This window comes from Hyla sarda, unplaced genomic scaffold (genome assembly GCF_029499605.1).
Source record: "Hyla sarda isolate aHylSar1 unplaced genomic scaffold, aHylSar1.hap1 scaffold_264, whole genome shotgun sequence".
In the NCBI taxonomy this organism is placed as follows: domain Eukaryota; kingdom Metazoa; phylum Chordata; class Amphibia; order Anura; family Hylidae; genus Hyla; species Hyla sarda.
In genome coordinates, this window is record NW_026609332.1 from 294,474 (window position 1) to 322,370 (window position 27,897).

Here is a 27,897-nt window from a genome sequence, read left to right on the forward strand (position 1 = left end):
GATGAAGTGGATGACCGTGATAACCAAATCGACAAAGGCAGATGGGTTGCTGGTCGAGACACAACCGCTAGCTGATAACGGGAGCTCAAGCCTCGTGCAGTGACTCCTGCTGTCACTCGCCCCTAGTCTGCTGCGACCTCTGCCTGAAGGATTTAGGCCTCTGCCACTCCTCTGTGCACGTCCTGACACTTCTCTGCCTGACATACTTAGTGCATATACGAGGGGAGTACAATACGCTTCACTATGCTTAACCCCTTAAGGACGCAGGACGTAAATGTACGTCCTGGTGAGGTGGTACTTAACGCACCAGGACGTACATTTACGTCCTAAGCTTAACCGCGGGCATCGGAGCGATGCCCGTGTCATGCGCGGCTGATCCCGGCTGCTGATCGCAGCCAGGGACTCGCCGGCAATGGCCGACGCCCGCGATCTCGCGGGCGTCCGCCATTAACCCCTCAGGTGCCGGGATCAATACAGATCCCGGCATCTGCGGCAATTCGCGATTAAAATGAACGATCGGATCGCCCGCAGCGCTGCTGCGGGGATCTGATCATTCATAACGCCGCACGGAGGTCCCCTCTCCTTCCTCCGTGCGGCTCCCGGCGTCTCCTGCTCTGGTCTGTGATCGAGCAGACCAGAGCAGGAGATGACCGATAATACTGATCTGTTCTATGTCCTATACATAGAACAGATCAGTATTAGCAATCATGGTATTGCTATGAATAGTCCCCTATGGGGACTATTCAAGTGTAAAAAAAAATGTAAAAAAATGTAAAAGTAAAAAAAAAGTGAAAAATCCCCTCCCCCAATAAAAAAGTAAAACGTCCGTTTTTTCCTATTTTACCCCCAAAAAGCGTAAAAAACATTTTTTATAGACATATTTGGTATCGCCGCGTGCGTAAATGTCCGAACTATTAAAATAAAATGTTAATGATCCCGTACGGTGAACGGCGTGAACGAAAAAAAATTTAAAAAGTCCAAAATTCCTACTTTTTTAATACATTTTATTAAAAAAAAAATAATTATAAAAAATGTATTAAAAGTTTTTTATATACAAATGTGGTATCAAAAAAAAGTACAGATCATGGCGCAAAAAATGAGCCCCCATACCGCCGCTTATACGGAAAAATAAAAAAGTTATAGGTCATCAAAATAAAGGGATTATAAACGTACTAATTTGGTTAAAAAGTTTGTGATTTTTTTTAAGCGCAACAATAATATAAAAGTATATAATAATGGGTATCATTTTAATCGTATTGACCCTCAGAATAAAGAACACACGTCATTTTTACCAGAAATTGTACGGCGTGAAAACAAAACCTTCCAAAATTAGCAAAATTGCGTTTTTCGTTTTAATTTCCCCACAAAAATAGTGTTTTTTGGTTGCGCCATACATTTTATGATATAATGAGTGATGTCATTACAAAGGACAACTGGTCGCGCAAAAAACAAGCCCTCATACTAGTCTGTGGATGAAAATATAAAAGAGTTATGATTTTTAGAAGGCGAGGAGGAAAAAATGAAAACGTAAAAATTAAATTGTCTGAGTCCTTAAGGCCAAAATGGGCTGAGTCCTTAAGGGGTTAAAACAGTATTTGCCTAGAATAGTAGCAGGTGTGCACTTTTGGTTGTCCTTTCACAGTATGTAGGCCCTTGACAGATTAAAAGGAACAAAAAAATAGTACACTACTTAGCTGTAGGTATGCACTTATGAGGGCAGAAAAATGTGCTACAATGCGCCCAAAAACTCTAATTTTTTTTAAAACACCAGCCCGTGATTACTTTTGGCTGTCCTTTCACAATATGTAGGCCCTTGAAAGATTAACAGGTACAAAATAGTACACTACTTAAATGTATGTATGCAGTATGCACTGAGGAGGGAAGAAAAATGCACTACAGTACCCTTAAAAAAATATATATATTTTTGTAAAACACCAGCAATACACAACAGTGCTGCAGCCAAAAAAAAGCTGTGTAATAAACACAAAATTGCACCGTCACAGAGTATTAGGAATGGACTGCTGGGTATTATACCGTCTACAGACTAGTATAACCAGTAGATGATTTTTTTTGTGAAACAAAAGACACTGAATTGTGCTGAAAAATTCTTCCTGCCTCCTCTGCTAAGGTTTATGAAGTTGATGCAGCTTGTTGAAATGTATGAGGCAACACACTGCTCTCTGTAATACTATGCTGAAGAAAGTGACTGGGAGGTTAATGCTGCAGCAAAAATCCTTTCCAGTGAAAAAAAACACTGCTCTCCGTCCACAAGAACGCTGATGTGACTAGGAGGATGTTAAATGCTGCTGGAATGCGCTTTTCTCTGCTGTATGAGTGGTAGCGGGGAAAAAGGAATCCGATCCTGGCGCTCACCCGTGCGGCAGCTGAGGAAATGATGTCAGCTGACATAATTTCCTCAGCTGCCGCACGGGTGAGCGCCAGGATCGGATTCCTTTTCCCCCGCTACCACTCATACTCAGACCGTCCGGCCGGGTGGATCCGGACAGCACACCGTGGATTTCCACTTACCCACACCAGTTGGGCCCCTTCAAGCTGCAACAGGTGTTATGCTCTCAGCATAACACCACCAGGTGAGAGCATTCCTTACGCTTCCTCACCTGTCACTTGTAATAAGGATAACGGCACATAGATAGGCGCATTGTCCCTTTTTGTCTTTCATACTTCTCTTTTCTCTGCTGTAACACACACAGCAATGTCCGTCCTATCTGTATGCAGTGTAATTAATGATATAACGAGCCGCAAAATGGCTGCCGAATATATAAGGCTGTGACATGGGGTCACTAGCTGCTGATAGGCTGCATCCTGCATGCGATTAAGGGTCATCCCAGCTACTTCCCTTCCCAGCATCCCTTGCCCCATGTACTGACATGTGGATTTGCCATTTTAGATGCCCTGGAGCCTTGAACGCTGTAAAATGAAGTTTAATAAAGTGCAAATTGAATATTTCCTGAAATTTGTAATGAATTCAGGCTTGTCAGCTTCAATTCGCTCATCTCTACTGATGATATAAACTCTGCTCAGAAAGTCATTGGTGGATTTTATTGAGTCACACAAACATGATGTCAGCAGGAGGAGGCAGGCCGGGATATGCTCCTCCCCCTCTGAGGCTCTAGTCCTGTAAACTGCGATGCGTCCTTACCTCTGATCACAGCAAAAATCTTATTGTATTGTGTTCTGTTCACATCTGCCTGGTGTGAATAAAGCCGAATGAGCAGCTGCACAATCCTCGGGCTGGATGAATATGGATCCTGGTCACATCACAAGACGTGAGCGGTTGACGGAGAGCAGAGGCGGGGATGTCCAGATCATAAGTCATCCCTCCAGGACTAGGACCATGTGGCCACCTGCCCATGCCATCTGACTGACAGCAATAAGGCACTGAAGGTCATCACCGATCATAGGCAGGCAACGGCAGACCAGCTGTGGACAAGATGTGGCCAATCGCTCCTAGTCATCATCAGATGCGGCTGAACGCTCATCATCACCACCAGACACGGCCGACCGATCATCATCACCACCACCTCCACCACCCACCATCAGCGGCGGCCGACCACTCATCATCATCACCACCAGACACAGTCGACCGCTCATCATCACCACCACCTGACACGGCCGACCACTCATCATCATCATCACCACCACCAACATCCGCGGCCGACCGTTCATCATCATCAGACACGGCCGACCTCTCATCATCAGCAGCCAACCAGGATGAGGCCGACCACTCGGCATCATTATATGCGGCCGACCGCTCATTATATGCGGCCGTCCACTCATCATCACATGCAGCTGAATACTCATCAGACACGGCTGACCGCTCATCATCATAAGACACAGCCAACCACTCATCAGATGCACCCAACCGCTTATCAGATGCAGCCGACCACTCATCATCATCATCAGCAGCAGATACGGGCCGACCGCTCATCATCATCATCATACGCGGCTGACCGCTCATCATCATCATACGCGGCCGACCGCTCATCATCATCATCATACGCGGCCGACCGCTCATCATCATCATCATCATCATACGCGGCCGACCACTCATCATCATCATCATCATCATCATACGCGGCCGACCACTCATCATCACAAGACGTGGCCGACCGCTCATCATCAGCAGCAAATGCGGCCAACCACTCGTCACAAAATGCGGCCTACCACTCATCATCATCATCATCATCATCAGCCACGGACAATCAGGCCGTTTATCAATAAATAATTTCACACCAAAAAGAAAATCCATAAAATGAGGTTAGAAACTCCCTCAGGTTCAGTCCGAACCGCTCATCACTGATCAGTGCGACGGCGGCAGCGGACGAGTGCAGCGCCGCCATTTTCTGCCAGACACCACATATTCCAGTGGATAAACCCAAAAACAGAATTCATCAAAGTACAGAACGCTACAACCAGAACCGCTCAGTAAAACGTGCAGGAATTACACGAAAATGGTGCCACGACATGGGAGGGTCCTCGAGAATAGCGCCATGACATGGGAGGGTCCTCGAGAATAGCGCCACAACATGAAAGGATCCTCCAGAAAGGCACCATGACACAGGAGGGTCCTCCAGAATGGCACCACAACATGAAAAGGGTCCTCCAGAATAGCGCCAGGACATGAGAGCTGAAGAACAAGTGTCAGGACTGGTCGGCTCCAGCGTCTTCTTTGGGTGGAGGCTCCAGGTAGATGGGGGTCAGGGACGGAGGCTTCTTACTCCTACAACACAGACCAATCCGTTATCTCAGGAGAAGGACAACAAGTCCCAGCCTTATCTGCGTCCACTCCCCAGAAACATCAGATCTGCCAGACCCCTCAGGAGGACATCACTGTACATCCCCCCCCACACACTATAATATACCAGACTAAGGGAAGACATCTGCCTAAAATCTGTGCATAATGTGCACCATGACACCCCCCACTATACACAGATGGAGGCGCCGCTGCTCAGGTCTTACTATACTCCCTATACAGATGGAGGCGCCGCTGCTCAGGTCTTACTATACTCCCTATACAGAGGGAGGCACCGCTGCTCAGGTCTTACTATACTCCCTATACAGATGGAGGCGCCGCTGCTCAGGTCTTACTATACTCCCTATACAGAGGGAGGCACCGCTGCTCAGGTCTTACTATACTCCCTATACAGATGGAGGCGCCGCTGCTCAGGTCTTACTATACTCCTTATACAGATGGAGGCACCGCTGCTCAGGTCTTACTATACTCCCTATACAGAGGGAGGCACCGCTGCTCAGGTCTTACTATACTCCCTATACAGAGGGAGGCACCGCTGCTCAGGTCTTACTATACAGATGGAGGCACCGCTGCTCAGGTCTTACTATACTCCCTATACAGAGGGAGGCACCGCTGCTCAGGTCTTACTATACTCCCTATACAGATGGGGGCACCGCTGCTCAGGTCTTACTATACTCCCTATACAGATGGAGGCACCGCTGCTCAGGTCTTACTATACTCCCTATACAGATGGAGGCACCGCTGCTCAGGTCTTACTATACTCCCTATACAGAGGGAGACGCCGCTGCTCAGGTCTTACTATACTCCCTATACAGATGGAGGCACCGCTGCTCAGGTCTTACTATACTCCCTATACAGATGGAGGCACCGCTGCTCAGGTCTTACTATACTCCCTATACAGAGGGAGACGCCGCTGCTCAGGTCTTACTATACTCCCTATACAGATGGAGGCACCGCTGCTCAGGTCTTACTATACTCCCTATACAGAGGGAGGCACCGCTGCTCAGGTCTTACTATACTCCCTATACAGAGGGAGGCACCGCTGCTCAGGTCTTACTATACAGATGGAGGCACCGCTGCTCAGGTCTTACTATACTCCCTATACAGAGGGAGGCAACGCTGCTCAGGTCTTACTATACTCCCTATACAGATGGGGGCACCGCTGCTCAGGTCTTACTATACTCCCTATACAGATGGAGGCACCGCTGCTCAGGTCTTACTATACTCCCTATACAGATGGAGGCACCGCTGCTCAGGTCTTACTATACTCCCTATACAGATGGAGGCACCGCTGCTCAGGTCTTACTATACTCCCTATACAGAGGGAGGCGCCGCTGCTCAGGTCTTACTATACTCCCTATACAGAGGGAGGCACCGCTGCTCAGGTCTTACTATACTCCCTATACAGAGGGAGGCACCGCTGCTCAGGTCTTACTATACTCCCTATACAGAGGGAAACGCCGCTGCTCAGGTCTTACTATACTCCCTATACAGATGGAGGCACCGCTGCTCAGGTCTTACTATACTCCCTATACAGAGGGAGGCACCGCTGCTCAGGTCTTACTATACTCCCTATACAGATGGGGGCACCGCTGCTCAGGTCTTACTATACTCCCTATACAGATGGAGGCACCGCTGCTCAGGTCTTACTATACTCCTTATACAGAGGGAGGCACCGCTGCTCAGGTCTTACTATACTCCCTATACAGATGGGGGCACCGCTGCTCAGGTCTTACTATACTCCCTATACAGATGGAGGCACCGCTGCTCAGGTCTTACTATACTCCCTATACAGAGGGAGACGCCGCTGCTCAGGTCTTACTATACTCCCTATACAGATGGGGGCACCGCTGCTCAGGTCTTACTATACTCCCTATACAGATGGAGGCACCGCTGCTCAGGTCTTACTATACTCCCTATACAGAGGGAGGCGCCGCTGCTCAGGTCTTACTATACTCCCTATACAGAGGGAGACGCCGCTGCTCAGGTCTTACTATACTCCCTATACAGATGGAGGCGCCGCTGCTCAGGTCTTACTATACTCCCTATACAGAGGGAGGCACCGCTGCTCAGGTCTTACTATACTCCCTATACAGATGGGGGCACCGCTGCTCAGGTCTTACTATACTCCCTATACAGATGGAGGCACCGCTGCTCAGGTCTTACTATACTCCCTATACAGAGGGAGGCACCGCTGCTCAGGTCTTACTATACTCCCTATACAGAGGGAGGCACCGCTGCTCAGGTCTTACTATACTCCCTATACAGATGGAGGCACCGCTGCTCAGGTCTTACTATACTCCCTATACAGAGGGAGGCGCCGCTGCTCAGGTCTTACTATACTCCCTATACAGATGGAGGCGCCGCTGCTCAGGTCTTACTATACTCCCTATACAGATGGAGGCACCGCTGCTCAGGTCTTACTATACTCCTTATACAGATGGGGGCACCGCTGCTCAGGTCTTACTATACTCCCTATACAGAGGGAGACGCCGCTGCTCAGGTCTTACTATACTCCCTATACAGATGGGGGCACCGCTGCTCAGGTCTTACTATACTCCTTATTCAGATGGAGGCACCGCTGCTCAGGTCTTACTATACTCCTTATTCAGATGGAGGCACCGCTGCTCAGGTCTTAATATACTCCTTATACAGATGGAGGCACCGCTGCTCAGGTCTTAATATACTCCCTATACAGATGGAGGCACCGCTGCTCAGGTATTAATATACAGTATACAGATGGGGACACCGCTGCTCAGGTCTTACTATACTCCTTATACAGATGGGGGCACCGCTGCGCAGGTCTTACTATACTCCCTATACAGAGGGAGGCACCGCTGCTCAGGTCTTACTATACTCCCTATACAGATGGGGGCACCGCTGCTCAGGTCTTACTATACTCCCTATACAGATGGAGGCACCGCTGCTCAGGTCTTACTATACTCCCTATACAGAGGGAGACGCCCCTGCTCAGGTCTTACTATACTCCCTATACAGATGGAGGCACCGCTGCTCAGGTCTTAATATACAGTATACAGATGGGGACAACGCTGCTCAGGTCTTACTATACTCCTTATACAGATGGGGGCACCGCTGCTCAGGTCTTACTATACTCCTTATACAGATGGAGGCACCGCTGCTCAGGTCTTACTATACTCCTTATACAGATGGAGGCACCGCTGCTCAGGTCTTACTATACTCCCTATACAGAGGGAGGCACCGCTGCTCAGGTCTTACTATACTCCCTATACAGATGGGGGCACCGCTGCTCAGGTCTTACTATACTCCCTATACAGATGGGGGCGCCACAAATAAAATGGAGTCCAATATTTTTTGGTTTGCTTAGGACTTACGAGTACGGAGAAGAAGGGAACCCGACCACCAGGTAATGGTTCTTCTTGCGGAAAAGACGCCAAAGTCCCTTATGGTTTCCTCTAACATCAAGGTCCCAAATGTGGAGGCACTGAGGAGAGAACATTGTATTACATCATCAGGTGGGGGGGAGGGCATAGAGTAATGAGCCCCTCACTAGAGGAGGCCGGGGGGGGGAGGGGGGGGGAGGAGTAATGAGCCCCTCACTAGAGGAGGCCGGGGGGGGGGGGAGGGGGGGGAGGAGTAATGAGCCCCTCGGGAGAGGAGGTCGGGGGGGTAGTAATGAGCCCCTCGGGAGAGGAGGTCGGGGGGGTAGTAATGAGCCCCTCGGGAGAGGAGGTCGGGGGGGTAGTAATGAGCCCCTCGGGAGAGGAGGTCGGGGGGGTAGTAATGAGCCCCTCGGGAGATGAGGTCGGGGGGGTAGTAATGAGCCCCTCGGGAGATGAGGTCGGGGGGGTAGTAATGAGCCCCTCGGGAGATGAGGTCGGGGGGTAGTAATGAGCCCCTCGGGAGATGAGGTCGGGGGGTAGTAATGAGCCCCTCGGGAGATGAGGTCGGGGGGTAGTAATGAGCCCCTCGGGAGATGAGGTCGGGGGGTAGTAATGAGCCCCTCGGGAGATGAGGTCGGGGGGTAGTAATGAGCCCCTCGGGAGATGAGGTCGGGGGGTAGTAATGAGCCCCTCGGGAGATGAGGTCGCGGGGGGTAGTAGTGAGCCCCTCGGGAGATGAGGTCGGGGGGTAGTAGTGAGCCCCTCGGGAGATGAGGTCGGGGCGTAGTAGTGAGCCCCTCGGGAGATGAGGTCGGGGCGTAGTAGTGAGCCCCTCGGGAGATGAGGTCGGGGGGTAGTAGTGAGCCCCTCGGGAGATGAGGTCGGGGGGTAGTAGTGAGCCCCTCGGGAGATGAGGTCGGGGGGTAGTAGTGAGCCCCTCGGGAGATGAGGTCGGGGGGTAGTAATGAGCCCCTCGGGAGATGAGGTCGGGGGGGTAGTAATGAGCCCCTCGGGAGATGAGGTCGGGGGGGTAGTAATGAGCCCCTCGGGAGATGAGGTCGGGGGGTAGTAATGAGCCCCTCGGGAGATGAGGTCGGGGGGTAGTAATGAGCCCCTCGGGAGATGAGGTCGGGGGGTAGTAATGAGCCCCTAAGGAGAAGAGGTCGGGGGGTAGTAGTGAGCCCCTAAGGACAGGAGGTCAGGGGGTAGTAATGAGCCCCTCAGGAGAAGAGGTCGGGGGGTAGTAGTGAGCCCCTAAAGAGAGGAGGCCAGTGATAATAGGAGAGGTGGACATGGTGACCTCCTGCAGTCAGTGTTGCCCTCACTTGTCCTACATATACTACACCGCCCATCATGTTCCCAGGCCTCCAGCCTCTCTCTCCAGCCACCAGCCTCCAGCCTCTCTCTCCAGCCTCCAGCCTCTCTCTCCAGCCTCCCTCAGACGTGGCTGTTTGGCCCCCGCACCTTCGCCAGCTGAGACCATGTGGTGAAGTCGTTCTCCTGCTCCATGCGGATGTACAGGACGTAGGTTTTCCCTTCAGTGTCGGGGACGGAGGAATCTTCACAGGGATTCCTGGAGTGATCCAGCACCTCCGCCTGACTGGAGGAAGCAGAGCTGAGTGAGCGCAAGACAGTGATGAGAGAGGGGCCACACACACAGAGGTCATATATAGAGGGGCCACACACACACACAGGTCATATATAGAGGGGCCACACACACACACAGGTCATATATAGAGGGGCCACACACACACAGGTCATATATAGAGGGGCCACACACACAGGTCATATATAGAGGGGCCACACACACAGAGGTCATATATAGAGGGGCCACACACACACGTCATATATAGAGGGGCCACACACACGTCATATATAGAGGGGCCACACACACACACAGGTCATATATAGAGGGGCCACACACACACAGGTCATATATAGAGGGGCCAAATACACAGGTCATATATAGAGGGGCCACACACACACACACACAGGTCATATATAGAGGGGCCACACACACACAGGTCATATATAGAGGGGCCACACACACACAGGTCATATATAGAGGGGCCACACACACACAGGTCATATATAGAGGGGCCACACACACACACACACACACGTCATATATAGAGGGGCCACACACACACACGTCATATATAGAGGGGCCACACACACACAGGTCATATATAGAGGGGCCACACACACACACACACGTCATATATAGAGGGGCCACACACACAGGTCATATATAGAGGGGCCACACACACAGGTCATATATAGAGGGGCCACACACACAGAGGTCATATATAGAGGGGCCACACACACACGTCATATATAGAGGGGCCACACACACGTCATATATAGAGGGGCCACACACACACAGGTCATATATAGAGGGGCCACACACACACAGGTCATATATAGAGGGGCCGCACACACACAGGTCATATATAGAGGGGCCAAATACACAGGTCATATATAGAGGGGCCACACACACACACACAGGTCATATATAGAGGGGCCACACACACACACAGGTCATATATAGAGGGGCCACACACACACAGGTCATATATAGAGGGGCCACACACACACACACACGTCATATATAGAGGGGCCACACACACAGGTCATATATAGAGGGGCCACACACACACAGGTCATATATAGAGGGGCCACACACACAGGTCATATATAGAGGGGCCACACACACACAGGTCATATATAGAGGGGCCACACACACACACGTCATATATAGAGGGGCCACACACACAGGTCATATATAGAGGGGCCACACACACACACGTCATATATAGAGGGGCCACACACACACAGGTCATATATAGAGGGGCCACACACACACACAGGTCATATATAGAGGGGCCACACACACACAGGTCATATATAGAGGGGCCACACACACACACGTCATATATAGAGGGGCCACACACACAGGTCATATATAGAGGGGCCACACACACACACGTCATATATAGAGGGGCCACACACACACACACGTCATATATAGAGGGGCCACACACACAGGTCATATATAGAGGGGCCACACACACAGGTCATATATAGAGGGGCCACACACACACGTCATATATAGAGGGGCCACACACACACGTCATATATAGAGGGGCCACACACACAGGTCATATATAGAGGGGCCACACACACAGGTCATATATAGAGGGGCCACACACACAGGTCATATAGAGGGGCCACACACACAGGTCATATATAGAGGGGCCACACACACACACACAGGTCATATATAGAGGGGCCACACACACACACACAGGTCATATAAAGAGGGGCCACACACACAGGTCATATATAGAGGGGCCACACACACACACACACAGGTCATATATAGAGGGGCCACACACACACACACACACAGGTCATATATAGAGGGGCCACACACACACACGTCATATATAGAGGGGCCACACACACACACGTCATATATAGAGGGGCCACACACACAGGTCATATATAGAGGGGCCACACACACAGGTCATATATAGAGGGGCCACACACACAGGTCATATATAGAGGGGCCACACACACGTCATATATAGAGGGGCCACACACACGTCATATATAGAGGGGCCACACACACGTCATATATAGAGGGGCCACACACACACGCGTCATATATAGAGGGGCCACACACACACGTCATATATAGAGGGGCCACACACACACACACGTCATATATAGAGGGGCCACACACACACAGGTCATATATAGAGGGGCCACACACACACACACACAGGTCATATATAGAGGGGCCACACACACACAGGTCATATATAGAGGGGCCACACACACACACACACAGGTCATATATAGAGGGGCCACACACACACACAGGTCATATATAGAGGGGCCACACACACACACAGGTCATATATAGAGGGGCCACACACACACACAGGTCATATATAGAGGGGCCACACACACAGGTCATATATAGAGGGGCCACACACACACAGGTCATATATAGAGGGGCCACACACACACAGGTCATGTATAGAGGGGCCACACACACAGAGGTCATATATAGAGGGGCCACACACACAGAGGTCATATATATAGAGGGGCCACACACACACACACACACAGGTCATATATCGAAGGGCCACATGCAGAGGCCAAACCTGAGGAGCCGATGCACTTCTATCTCATATGCGTCCTTTCTTAGGCTGCCCAATACAGGGAGAAAAGTGTTATACAACAGTCACTATATAAAGGTTGTACATCAGGGGGCGCTCCTGAGCTATATATTTATATATGATCTGAGGAGAGGCAGCCATCAGGGGGAAATCCATCTCTGCCCCTAAGAAGTCACCAGCACATGAAGACTGTGCCCCCATAACATTACATCAGTCACATGAAGACTGTGCCCCCCATAACATTACAGAGTCACATGAAGACTGTGCCCCCATAACATTACATCAGTCACATGAAGACTGTGCCCCCCATAACATTACATCAGAGTCACATGAAGACTGTGCCCCCCATAACATTACATCAGAACCACATGAAGACTGTGCCCCCCATAACATTACATCAGAGTCACATGAAGACTGTGCCCCCCATAACATTACATCAGAGTCACATGAAGACTGTGCCCCCCATAACATTACATCAGAGTCACATGAAGACTGTGCCCCCCATAACATTACATCAGAGTCACATGAAGACTGTGCCCCCCATAACATTACATCAGTCACATGAAGACTGTGCCCCGCATAACATTACATCAGAGTCACATGAAGACTGTGCCCCCCATAACATTACATCAGAGTCACATGAAGACTGTGCCCCCCATAACATTTCATCATTCACATGAAGACTGTGCCCCCCATAACATTACATCAGAGTCACATGAAGACTGTGCCCCCCATAACATTACATCAGAGTCACATGAAGACTGTGCCCCCCATAACATTACATCAGAGTCACATGAAGACTGTGCCCCCCATAACATTACATCAGAGTCACATGAAGACTGTGCCCCCATAACATTACATCAGAACCACATGAAGACTGTGCCCCCATAACATTACATCAGAGTCACATGAAGACTGTGCCCCCATAACATTACATCAGTCACATGAAGACTGTGCCCCCCCATAACATTATAGTAACAACCCACCTTTCAACGTTGTAGAGCTGAACATTCGGGACGGTGTTGAACTTGTGTTTTTTAAAATAAGCTTCCTATAAGAGAAAGAGTTATGTGAGGAGGAGGGGCTAAGTGAGGAAGAGGAGGAGCTGGAGCTAAGAGAAGAGAAGAGGAGCTGGAGCTAAGAGAAGAGAAGAGGAGCTGGAGCTAAGAGAAGAGAAGAGGAGCTGGAGCTAAGAGAAGAGAAGAGGAGCTGGAGCTAAGAGAAGAGAAGAGGAGCTGGAGCTAAGAGAAGAGAAGAGGAGCTGGAGCTAAGAGAAGAGAAGAGGAGCTGGAGCTAAGAGAAGAGAAGAGGAGCTGGAGCTAAGAGAAGAGAAGAGGAGCTGGAGCTAAGAGAAGAGAAGAGGAGCTGGAGCTAAGAGAAGAGAAGAGGAGCTGGAGCTAAGAGAAGAGAAGAGGAGCTGGAGCTAAGCGAAGAGAAGAGGAGCTGGAGCTAAGCGAAGAGAAGAGGAGCTGGAGCTAAGCGAAGAGAAGAGGAGCTGGAGCTAAGCGAAGAGAAGAGGAGCTGGAGCTAAGCGAAGAGAAGAGGAGCTGGAGCGAAGCGAAGAGGAGCTGGAGCGAAGAGAAGAGGAGCTGGAGCAAAGAGAAGAGAAGAGGAGCTGGAGCGAAGAGAAGAGAAGAGGAGCTGGAGCGAAGAGAAGAGAAGAGGAGCTGGAGCGAAGAGAAGAGAAGAGGAGCTGGAGCGAAGAGAAGAGAAGAGGAGCTGGAGCGAAGAGAAGAGGAGCTGGAGCGAAGAGAAGAGGAGCTGGAGCGAAGAGAAGAGGAGCTGGAGCGAAGAGAAGAGAAGAGGAGCTGGAGCGAAGAGAAGAGAAGAGGAGCTGGAGCGAAGAGAAGAGAAGAGGAGCTGGAGCGAAGAGAAGAGGAGCTGGAGCGAAGAGAAGAGAAGAGGAGCTGGAGCGAAGAGAAGAGGAGCTGGAGCGAAGAGAAGAGGAGCTGGAGCGAAGAGAAGAGAAGAGGAGCTGGAGCTAAGAGAAGAGGAGCTGGAGCTAAGAGAAGAGGAGCTGGAGCTAAGAGAAGAGGAGCTGGAGCTAAGAGAAGAGGAGCTGGAGCTAAGAGAAGAGGAGCTGGAGCTAAGAGAAGAGGAGCTGGAGCTAAGAGAAGAGGAGCTGGAGCTAAGAGAAGAGGAGCTGGAGCTAAGAGAAGAGGAGCTGGAGCTAAGAGAAGAGGAGCTGGAGCTAAGAGAAGAGGAGCTGGAGCTAAGAGAAGAGGAGCTGGAGCTAAGAGAAGAGGAGCTGGAGCTAAGAGAAGAGGAGCTGGAGCTAAGAGAAGAGGAGCTGGAGCTAAGAGAAGAGGAGCTGGAGCTAAGAGAAGAGGAGCTGGAGCTAAGAGAAGAGGAGCTGGAGCTAAGAGAAGAGGAGCTGGAGCTAAGAGAAGAGGAGCTGGAGCTAAGAGAAGAGAAGCTGGAGCTAAGAGAAGAGAAGCTAAGAGAAGAGAAGAGGAGCTGGAGCGAAGAGGAGCTGGAGCGAAGAGGAGCTGGAGCGAAGAGGAGCTGGAGCGAAGAGGAGCTGGAGCGAAGAGGAGCTGGAGCGAAGAGGAGCTGGAGCTAAGAGAAGAGGAGCTGGAGCTAAGAGAAGAGGAGCAGCTAAGTGAGGAGGAGGAGGACGACTCCCATAATCCATAGTGACCATGGATGATGGGAATCACAGTGCATGGATAGAAGCCAAAAGGATCTACATCAGTGGTCCTGGGGAGACAATGGCTACATGGGGAGGTCCATGGGTCAGAGACCACTGGTGTAGACCCCCAGCACATTATGAGAGAGACTCACGTGGAAATATCCGTTCATATTCAGGCCAACGATCCCGAAGTGGTAGGATCTGGACACGTCTGGGATCAGACACTCCCGCCCCTTCCTCTGCTCCGGCATCCGCATCCACATATCCCAGTCCCACAGCTGGAGGAAAGAGACAGGTTACCAAATGCTAGAGCACCCACCCATCAGTAACCGCCACTTACCCCATCACCACTGCCACAGCACCCACCCATCAGCAACCACCACCTACCCCATTACCACTGCCACAGCACCCACCCATCAGCAACCGCCACCTACCCCATCACCACTGCCACAGCACCCATCCATCAGCAACCGCCACCCACCCCATCACCACTGCCACAGCACCCACCCATCAGCAACCACCACCTACCCCATTACCACTGCCACAGCACCCACCCATCAGTAACCGCCACCTACCCCATCACCACTGCCACAGCACCCATCCATCAGCAACCGCCACCTACCCCATCACCACAGCACCCATCCATCAGTAACCGCCACCTACCCCATCACCACTGCCACAGCACCCATCCATCAGCAACCGCCACCTACCCCATCACCACAGCACCCACCCATCAGTAACCGCCACCTACCCCATCACCACTGCCACAGCACCCATCCATCAGCAACCGCCACCTACCCCATCACCACAGCACCCACCCATCAGCAACCGCCACCCACCCCATCACCACTGCCACAGCACCCACCCATCAGCAACCGCCACCCACCCCATCACCACTGCCACAGCACCCATCCATCAGCAACCGCCACCTACCCCATCACCACTGCCACAGCACCCACCCATCAGCAACCGCCACCTACCCCATCACCACAGCACCCACCCATCAGCAACCGCCACCTACCCCATCACCACTGCCACAGCACCCACCCATCAGCAACCGCCACCTACCCCATCACCACTGCCACAGCACCCATCCATCAGCAACCGCCACCTACCCCATCACCACTGCCACAGCACCCACCCATCAGCAACCGCCACCTACCCCATCACCACTGCCACAGCACCCACCCATCAGCAACCGCCACCTACCCCCATCACCACTGCCACAGCACCCACCCATCAGCAACCGCCACCTACCCCATCACCACAGCACCCATCCATCAGCAACCGCCACCCACCCCATCACCACTGCCACAGCACCCACCCATCAGCAACCGCCACCTACCCCATCACCACTGCCACAGCACCCATCCATCAGCAACCGCCACCTACCCCATCACCACAGCACCCATCCATCAGCAACCGCCACCCACCCCATCACCACTGCCACAGCACCCACCCATCAGCAACCGCCACCTACCCCATCACCACTGCCACAGCACCCATCCATCAGCAACCGCCACCTACCCCATTACCACTGCCACAGCACCCACCCATCAGCAACCGCCACCTACCCCATCACCACTGCCACAGCACCCACCCATCAGCAACCGCCACCTACCCCATTACCACTGCCACAGCACCCACCCATCAGCAACCGCCACCTACCCCATCACCACTGCCATAGCACCCACCCATCAGCAACTGCCACCCATCATCACTGCCACAGCACCCACCCATCAGCAACCGCCACCCACCCCATCACCACTGCCACAGCACCCACCCATCAGCAACCGCCACCCATCACCACTGCCACAGCACCCACCGCCCACCCCATCACCACTGCCACAGCACCCATCCATCTGCAACCACCACCCACCCCATCACCACTGCCACAGCACCCACCCACCGGCAACCGCCACTTACCCCATCACCACTGCCACAGCACCCACCGATCAGTAACCGCCACCTACCCCATCACCACTGCCACAGCACCCACCCATCAGTAACCGCCACCTACCCCATCACCACTGCCACAGCACCCACCCATCAGTAACCGCCACCTACCCCATCACCACTGCCACAGCACCCACCCATCAGTAACCGCCACCTACCCCATCACCACTGCCACAGCACCCACCCATCAGCAACCGCCACCTACCCCATCACCACTGCCACAGCACCCATCCATCTGCAACCACCACCCACCCCATCACCACTGCCACAGCACCCACCCACCGGCAACCGCCACCTACCCCATCACCACTGCCACAGCACCCATCCATCAGCAACCGCCACCCACCCCATCACCACTGAAACAGCACCCACCCAACAGCAACTGCCACCTACCCCATTACCACTGCCACAGCACCCACCCATCAGCAACTGCCACCCACCCCATCACCACTGCCACAGCACTCACCCATCAGCAACCGCCACCCACCCCATCACCACTGCCACAGCACCCACCCATCAGTAACCGCCACCTACCCCATCACCACTGCCACAGCACCCACCCATCAGCAACCGCCACCTACCCCATCACCACTGCCACAGCACCCATCCATCAGCAACCGCCACCTACCCCATCACCACTGCCACAGCACTCACCCATCAGCAACCGCCACCCACCCCATCACCACTGCCACAGCACCCACCCATCAGTAACCGCCACCTACCCCATCACCACTGCCACAGCACCCACCCATCAGCAACCGCCACCTACCCCATCACCACTGCCACAGCACCCACCCATCAGCAACCACCACCCACCCCATCACCACTGCCACAGCACCCATCCATCTGCAACCACCACCCACCCCATCACCACTGCCACAGCACCCACCCACCGGCAACCGCCACTTACCCCATCACCACTGCCACAGCACCCACCCATCAGTAACCGCCACCTACCCCATCACCACTGCCACAGCACCCACCCATCAGTAACCGCCACCTACCCCATCACCACTGCCACAGCACCCACCCATCAGCAACCGCCACCTACCCCATCACCACTGCCACAGCACCCACCCATCAGTAACCGCCACCTACCCCATCACCACTGCCACAGCACCCACCCATCAGTAACCGCCACTTACCCCATCACCACTGCCACAGCACCCACCCATCAGCAACCGCCACCTACCCCATCACCACTGCCACAGCACCCACCCATCAGCAACCGCCACCTACCCCATCACCACTGCCACAGCACCCATCCATCAGCAACCGCCACCCACCCCATCACCACTGCCACAGCACCCACCCATCAGCAACCGCCACCTACCCCATCACCACTGCCACAGCACCCACCCATCAGCAACCGCCACCCATCACCACTGCCACAGCACCCACCACCCACCCCATCACCACTGCCACAGCACCCACCACCCACCCCATCACCACTGCCACAGCACCCTACACCCACCCCATCACCACTGCCACAGCACCCATCCATCTGCAACCACCACCCACCCCATCACCACTGCCACAGCACCCACCCACCGGCAACCGCCACTTACCCCATCACCACTGCCACAGCACCCACCCATCAGTAACCGCCACCTACCCCATCACCACTGCCACAGCACCCACCCATCAGTAACCGCCACCTACCCCATCACCACTGCCACAGCACCCACCCATCAGCAACCACCACCTACCCCATCACCACTGCCACAGCACCCATCCATCAGCAACCGCCACCCACCCCATCACCACTGCCACAGCACCCATCCATCTGCAACCACCACCCACCCCATCACCACTGCCACAGCACCCACCCATCAGCAACCGCCACCTACCCCATCACCACTGCCACAGCACCCACCCATCAGCAACCGCCACCTACCCCATCACCACTGCCACAGCACCCATCCATCAGCAACCGCCACCTACCCCATCACCACTGCCACAGCACTCACCCATCAGCAACCGCCACCCACCCCATCACCACTGCCACAGCACCCACCCATCAGTAACCGCCACCTACCCCATCACCACTGCCACAGCACCCACCCATCAGCAACCGCCACCTACCCCATCACCACTGCCACAGCACCCACCCATCAGCAACCACCACCCACCCCATCACCACTGCCACAGCACCCATCCATCTGCAACCACCACCCACCCCATCACCACTGCCACAGCACCCACCGGCAACCGCCACTTACCCCATCACCACTGCCACAGCACCCACCCATCAGTAACCGCCACCTACCCCATCACCACTGCCACAGCACCCACCCATCAGTAACCGCCACCTACCCCATCACCACTGCCACAGCACCCATCCATCAGCAACCGCCACCTACCCCATCACCACTGCCACAGCACCCACCCATCAGCAACCGCCACCCACCCCATCACCACTGCCACAGCACCCACCCATCAGCAACCGCCACCTACCCCATCACCACTGCCACAGCACCCACCCATCAGTAACCGCCACCTACCCCATCACCACTGCCACAGCACCCACCCATCAGTAACCGCCACTTACCCCATCACCACTGCCACAGCACCCACCCATCAGCAACCGCCACCTACCCCATCACCACTGCCACAGCACCCACCCATCAGCAACCGCCACCTACCCCATCACCACTGCCACAGCACCCATCCATCAGCAACCGCCACCCACCCCATCACCACTGCAACAGCACCCACCCATCAGCAACCGCCACCTACCCCATCACCACTGCCACAGCACCCATCCATCAGCAACCGCCACCCACCCCATCACCACTGCCACAGCACCCACCCATCAGCAACCGCCACCCATCACCACTGCCCCAGCACCCACCACCCACCCCATCACCACTGCCACAGCACCCACCACCCACCCCATCACCACTGCCACAGCACCCTACACCCACCCCATCACCACTGCCACAGCACCCATCCATCTGCAACCACCACCCACCCCATCACCACTGCCACAGCACCCACCCACCGGCAACCGCCACTTACCCCATCACCACTGCCACAGCACCCACCCATCAGTAACCGCCACCTACCCCATCACCACTGCCACAGCACCCACCCATCAGTAACCGCCACCTACCCCATCACCACTGCCACAGCACCCACCCATCAGCAACCACCACCTACCCCATCACCACTGCCACAGCACCCATCCATCAGCAACCGCCACCCACCCCATCACCACTGCCACAGCACCCATCCATCTGCAACCACCACCCACCCCATCACCACTGCCACAGCACCCACCCATCAGCAACCGCCACCTACCCCATCACCACTGCCACAGCACCCATCCATCAGCAACCGCCACCCACCCCATCACCACTGCCACAGCACCCACCCATCAGCAACCGCCACCTACCCCATCACCACTGCCACAGCACCCATCCATCAGCAACCGCCACCCACCCCATCACCACTGCCACAGTACCCACCCATCAGCAACCACCACCCATCACCACTGCCACAGCACCCACCACCCACCCCATCACCACTGCCACAGCACCCACCACCCACCCCATCACCACTGCCACAGCACCCATCCATCTGCAACCACCACCCACCCCATCACCACTGCCACAGCACCCACCCATCAGCAACCGCCACCTACCCCATCACCACTGCCACAGCACTCACCCATCAGCAACCGCCACCTACCCCATCACCACTGCCACTGCACCCACCCATCAGCAACCGCCACCTACCCCATCACCACTGCCACAGCACTCACCCATCAGCAACCGCCACCTACCCCATCACCACTGCCACTGCACCCACCCATCAGCAACCGCCACCCACCCCATCACCACTGCCACAGCACCCATCCAACAACCGCCACCCATCACCACTGCCACAGCACCCACCACCCACCCCATCACCACTGCCACAGCACCCACCCCATCACCACTGCCACAGCACCCATCCATCTGCAACCACCACCCACCCCATCACCACTGCCACAGCACCCACCCATCAGCAACCGCCACCCACCCCATTACCACTGCCACAGCACCCATCAGCAACCACCACCTACCCCATCACTACTGACAGCACCCACCCACCAGCAACCACCACCCACCCCATCACCACTGCCACAGCAGCCATCCATCCGCAACCACCACCCACCCCATCACCACTGCCACAGCACCCATCCATCCGCAACCACCACCCACCCCATCACCACTGCCACAGCACCCATCCATCAGCAACCGCCACCCACCCCCATCACCACTGCCACAGCACCCATCCATCCGCAACCACCACCCACCCCATCACCACTGCCACAGCACCCATCCATCAGCAACCGCCACCGACCCCATCACCACTGCCACAGCACCCATCCATCCGCAACCACCACCCACCCCATCACCACTGCCACAGCACCCATCCATCAGCAACCGCCACCCACCCCATCACCACTGCCACAGCACCCACCCATCAGCAACCGCCACTTACCCCATCACCACTGCCACAGCACCCACCCATCAGCAACCGCCACCTACCCCATTACCACTGCAACAGCACCCACCCATCAGCAACCGCCACCTACCCCATCACCACTGCCACAGCACCCACCCATCAGCAACCGCCACCTACCCCATCACCACTGCCACAGCACTCACCCATCAGCAACCGCCACCCACCCCATCACCACAGCACCCACCCATCAGCAACCGCCACCCACCCCATCACCACAGCACCCACCCATCAGCACTGCCACTGCACCCACCCATCAGCAACCGCCACCCACCCCATCACCACTGCCACTGCACCCACCCACCAGCAACCGCCACCCACCCCATCACCACTGCCACAGCACCCATCCATCAACAACCGCCACCCATCACCACTGCCACAGCACCCACCACCCACCCCATCACCACTGCCACAGCACCCACCACCCACCCCATCACCACTGCCACAGCACCCATCCATCTGCAACCACCACCCACCCCATCACCACTGCCACAGCACCCACCCACCAGCAACCGCCACCTACCCCATCACCACTGCCACAGCACCCACCCATCAGCAACCGCCACCCACCCCATTACCACTGCCACAACACCCACCCACCAGCAACCACCACCCACCCCATCACCACTGCCACAGCAGCCATCCATCCGCAACCACCACCCACCCCATCACCACTGCCACAGCACCCATCCATCCGCAACCACCACCCACCCCATCACCACTGCCACAGCACCCATCCATCAGCAACCGCCACCGACCCCATCACCACTGCCACAGCACCCACCCATCAGCAACCGCCACCCACCCCATCACCACTGCCACAGCACCCATCCATCAGCAACTGCCACCCATCATCACTGCCACAGCACCTATCCATCAGCAACCGCCACCCACCCCATCACCACTGCCACAGCACCCACCCATCAGCAACCGCCACCCACCCCCCATCACCACTGCCACAGCACCCACCCATCCGCAACCACCACCCACCCCATCACCACTGCCACAGCACCCATCCATCAGCAACCGCCACCCACCCTATAACCACTGCCACAGCACTCACCCATCAGCAACCGCCACCAACCCCATCACCACTGCCACAGCACCCACCCATCAGCAACCGCCACCCACCCCCCATCACCACTGCCACAGCACCCATCCATCAGCAACCACCACCCACCCCATCACCACTGCCACAGCACCCACCCAACCATCAGCAACTGCCACCCACCCCATCACTACTGCCACAGCACCCATCCATCAGCAACCACCACCCACCCCATCACCACTGCCACAGCACCCACCCACCAGTAACGCTGCCTACCCATCAGTAATCACCATTGCCACAGCACCAACCCACCCATCAGTAACCACCACCCACCCCATCACCACTGCCACAGCACCGCCACCTACCCAGTTATCACCACTGCCACAGCACCAACCCACCCACCAGTAACCGCCACCCACCTATCAGTAACCACCATGTGCCACAGCACCAACCCACCCATCAGTAACCACCACCCACCCCATCACCACTGCCACAGCACCGCCACCTACCCAGTTATCACCACTGCCACAGCACCAACCCACCCACCAGTAACCGCCACCCACCCATCAGTAACCACCATGTGCCACAGCACCAACCCACCCATCAGTAACCACCACCAACCCCATCACCACTGCTACAGCACCGCCACCTACCCAGTTATCACCACTGCCACAGCACCAACCCACCCACCAGTAACCGCCACCCACCCATCAGTAACCACCATGTGCCACAGCACCAACCCACCCATCAGTAACCACCACCCACTCCATCACCACAGCCACAGCACCAACCCACCCATCAGTAACCACCACCCACCCCATCACCACATGCCACAGCACCAACCCACCCATCAGTAACCACCACCCACCCCATCACCACTGCCACAGCACCAACCCACCAGTAACCGCCACCCACCCATCAGTAACCAACATGTGCCACAGCACCAACCCACCCCATCAGTAACCACCACCCACTCCATCACCACAGCCCCATCACCACAGCACCCACCCATCAGTAACCGCCACCCACCCCATCACCACCCAACCCCATTACCATGTGCCACAGCACCCACCCCATCAGCACTGACACAGCACCAACCCACCCATCCCCATGTGCCCAGCATAAGCACCAACCACCCCCCCAACCAGCACCACCAGCCATGTGTGCCCATACCCCTGGATAACACCGCTCTCCACAACCACCACTTACCTTCTCTGGAGTTGGCCATTTTGGCTCCAGTTCATCCTTGTAAAGATTTTTCCTGAGCACCCAGCCCAGCCCAGGCATAGTCTCCACCCGATAAAGGAGGGAAGGGTCCTCGGCCGTGTGCTCGTACCCCTGCAAAAGACAGCGGTGGTCACTACCCGTATACCACATGAGTGGCAGCACCGTGTACACATCACCATCCGTATACCTGATCATTCCAGGCGGAGATGCAGTACAGACTTTCGTCCTCCTCCAGGAGATGGATGGTCTGACTAAGGAAACTGAGGAGGACACGAAGAGGGTCAGCAAGGAAGGAGCCGAGGGGGGGAGCGCTGCGCAGGTACAGGCGGGGCAGGTGCGGCGCAGGCACAGACGGGGTGGATGTAGGGGTGGCACAGACGGGGCAGCGGTGAAACCACACAGACGGGGCAGGGGTGGCACCGTGCAGGCACTGTACAGACGAGGCAGGGGTGGCACCGCGCAGGCACAGACGAGGCAGGGGTGGCACCGCGCAGGCACAGACAAGGCAGGGGTGGCACCGCGCAGGCACAGACAAGGCAGGGGTGGCACCGCGCAGGCACAGACAAGGCAGGGGTGGCACCGCGCAGGCACAGACAAGGCAGGGGTGGCACCGTACAGACAAGGCAGGGGTGGCACGTGCAGGCACAGACAGGGCAGGGGTGGCACCGCGCATAAGGGGCAGGGGTGGCACCGTACATAAGGGGCAGGGGTGGCACCGCACAGACGGGGCAGGGGTGGCACCGCGCAGACGGGGCAGGGGTGGCACCGTACATAAGGGGCAGGGGTGGCACCGCACAGACGGGGCAGGGGTGGCACCGCACAGACGGGGCAGGGGTGGCACCGCACAGACTTCTATCATTAAATTCACCTGAAGAAGTCCACAGAGATGTCCAAGTCTTCTTCAAGAACAACGGCAAATCGGGAATCCTGAGGATGAAAAGAGGAATAAGGCGACATTCGTATACAGTCAGGTCCTCTCCTCTCTACAGATCATACACGTGTATACAGTCAGGTCCTCTCCACAGATCATACACGTGTATACAGTCAGGTCCTCCCCACAGATCATACACGTGTATACAGTCAGGTCCTCTCCTCCCCACAGATCATACACGTGTATACAGTCAGGTCCTCTCCTCTCTACAGATCATACACGTGTATACAGTCAGGTCCTCTCCACAGATCATACATGTGTATACAGTCAGGTCCTCCCCACAGATCATACATGTGTATACAGTCAGGTCCTCTCCTCCCCACAGATCATACACGTGTATACAGTCAGGTCCTCTCCTCCCCACAGATCATACACGTGTATACAGTCAGGTCCTCTCCACAGATCATACACGTGTATACAGTCAGGTCCTCCCCACAGATCATACACGTGTATACAGTCAGGTCCTCCCCACAGATCATACACGTGTATACAGTCAGGTCCTCCCCACAGATCATACACGTGTATACAGTCAGGTCCTCCCCACAGATCATACACGTGTATACAGTCAGGTCCTCCCCACAGATCATACACGTGTATACAGTCAGGTCCTCCCCACAGATCATACACGTGTATACAGTCAGGTCCTCTCCTCCCCACAGATCATACACGTGTATACAGTCAGGTCCTCTCCTCCCCACAGATCATACACGTGTATACAGTCAGGTCCTCCCCACAGATCATACACGTGTATACAGTCAGGTCCTCCCCACAGATCATACACGTGTATACAGTCAGGTCCTCCCCACAAATAATACACGTGTATACAGTCAGGTCCTCTCCTCCCCACAGATCATACACGTGTATACAGTCAGGTCCTCCCCACAGATCATAGACGTGTATACAGTCAGGTCCTCCCCACAGATCATACACGTGTATACAGTCAGGTCCTCTCTACAGATCATACACGTGTATACAGTCAGGTCCTCTCTACAGATCATACACGTGTATACAGTCAGGTCCTCCCCACAGATCATACACGTGTATACAGTCAGGTCCTCTCTACAGATCATACACGTGTATACAGTCAGGTCCTCTCTACAGATCATACACGTGTATACAGTCAGGTCCTCTCTACAGATCATACACGTGTATACAGTCAGGTCCTCTCCTCTCTACAGATCATACACGTGTATACAGTCAGGTCCTCTCCTCCCCACAGATCATACACGTGTATACAGTCAGGTCCTCCCCACAGATCATACACGTGTATACAGTCAGGTCCTCCCCACAGATCATACACGTGTATACAGTCAGGTCCTCCCCACAGATCATACACGTGTATACAGTCAGGTCCTCCCCACAGATCATACACGTGTATACAGTCAGGTCCTCCCCACAGATCATACACGTGTATACAGTCAGGTCCTCCCCACAGATCATACACGTGTATACAGTCAGGTCCTCCCCACAGATCATACACGTGTATACAGTCAGGTCCTCCCCACAGATCATACACGTGTATACAGTCAGGTCCTCCCCACAGATCATACACGTGTATACAGTCAGGTCCTCCCCACAGATCATACACGTGTATACAGTCAGGGCCTCCCCACAGATCATACACGTGTATACAGTCAGGTCCTCTCTACAGATCATACACGTGTATACAGTCAGGGCCTCCCCACAGATCATACACGTGTATACAGTCAGGTCCTCTCCTCCCCACAGATCATACACGTGTATACAGTCAGGTCCTCTCCTCCCCACAGATCATACACCTGTATACAGTCAGGTCCTCTCCTCCCCACAGATCATACACGTGTATACAGTCAGGTCCTCCCCACAGATCATACACGTGTATACAGTCAGGTCCTCTCTACAGATCATACACGTGTATACAGTCAGGTCCTCTCTACAGATCATACACGTGTATACAGTCAGGTCCTCTCTACAGATCATACACGTGTATACAGTCAGTGGAGGGGTGCGGGGGTCACTCACCGGGTGCAGGTTGAAGGTCGCGGTCAGGCTGGCCTTGTAATGCTAAGAAAAAAGCAGAAAAGAAAAATCAATGAGCAGTCACATGACCCAACAACATCAGAATAATTGAGGGAGGGGCCCCAGCTCAGGACCTTCCATCTTCATTACCTGCGCCACGCGGGCATTCTTTATGCTTATGGGTGTATGCTGGATGCCCTTCAGACCAAACAGCTCCACAACGTCCATCGGCTCCTGCCAGCGAAACAAGAGGCAGACATGAGCCATGGGGAACCATCACCGCTCCAACAGTACCCCCACATAACTCCTCCCATCATAACAACCCCATGTAACTCCTCCCACCACAATACCATCTCATGTAGCTCCTCCCACAACCTCACCTCATGTAACTCCTCCCACCCCTTACAATGACAGATGACCCCGGGGCATGAAACTTTCCTCACCTCATAGTAACCATCGATGTAGACGGTGACCATCTGGGGACTGACGCCTTGTGCCGAGAGGAGAGAGCGCAGCATCCTGCGAGACAGACACCATGATGGAGGACGACCAGAAAAACAGGAAGCCCAGCACCCGCCTCCAGTCACCAGACAGGAACCCCAACCCCCCCCTCCAGTCACCAGACAGGAACCCCAACCCCCCCCCCCTCCAGTCACCAGACAGGAACCCCAACCCCCCCCCCCCTCCAGTCACCAGACAGGAACCTCAGCGCCCCCCCCCTCCAGTCACCAGACAGGAACCCCAACCCCCCCCCCTCCAGTCACCAGACAGGAACCCCAACCCCCCCCCCCCTCCAGTCACCAGACAGGAACCCCAACCCCCCCCCCCCCCCCTCCAGTCACCAGACAGGAACCTCAGCGCCCCCGCCTCCAGTCACCAGACAGGAACCCCAGCGCCCCCCCCTCCAGTCACCAGACAGGAACCCCAGCGCCCCCCCCCTCCAGTCACCAGACAGGAACCCCAGCGCCCCCTCCAGTTACCAGACAGCATCCCCAGCGCCACCTCCCCCCCTCCAGTTACCAGACAGAAACCCCAGCGCCACCTCCCCCCCTCCAGTCACCAGACAGGAACCCCACCTCCCCCCCTCCAGTCACCAGACAGGAACCCCAGCGCCCCCTCCAGTTACCAGACAGCATCCCCAGCGCCACCTCCCCCCCCTCCAGTCACCAGACAGGAACCCCACCTCCCCCCCTCCAGTCACCAGACAGGAACCCCAGCGCCCCCCCCCCCCCCCCCCTCCAGTCACCAGACAGGAACCCCAGCGCCC

General features: G+C 55.1%; 1 protein-coding gene across 5 annotated transcripts in view; it reads right to left on the bottom strand.

The window, feature by feature from the left end:
- Positions 1-3,041: 3,041 nt before the first annotated feature.
- The window catches only part of POMGNT1 (protein O-linked mannose N-acetylglucosaminyltransferase 1 (beta 1,2-)), a 47,408-nt gene continuing 22,552 nt past the window's right edge, over positions 3,042-27,897 (bottom strand). For 4 of the 5 annotated variants that reach the window (XM_056553248.1, XM_056553246.1, XM_056553249.1 and 1 more), the window contains 12 exons: positions 27,074-27,149; positions 26,781-26,864; positions 26,634-26,675; positions 24,570-24,628; positions 23,889-23,961; positions 23,684-23,812; positions 15,111-15,236; positions 13,313-13,377; positions 12,312-12,356; positions 9,601-9,736; positions 8,128-8,237; positions 3,042-4,741 (listed from right to left, as the gene is read on the bottom strand). In XM_056553248.1, the coding sequence (XP_056409223.1) occupies positions 4,663-4,741; positions 8,128-8,237; positions 9,601-9,736; positions 12,312-12,356; positions 13,313-13,377; positions 15,111-15,236; positions 23,684-23,812; positions 23,889-23,961; positions 24,570-24,628; positions 26,634-26,675; positions 26,781-26,864; positions 27,074-27,149 (1,024 nt within the window). In that variant the 3' untranslated portion in view covers positions 3,042-4,662. The remainder of the gene's footprint in view (positions 4,742-8,127; positions 8,238-9,600; positions 9,737-12,311; positions 12,357-13,312; positions 13,378-15,110; positions 15,237-23,683; positions 23,813-23,888; positions 23,962-24,569; positions 24,629-26,633; positions 26,676-26,780; positions 26,865-27,073; positions 27,150-27,897) is intronic. The other variant, XM_056553247.1, reaches the window with a different exon arrangement.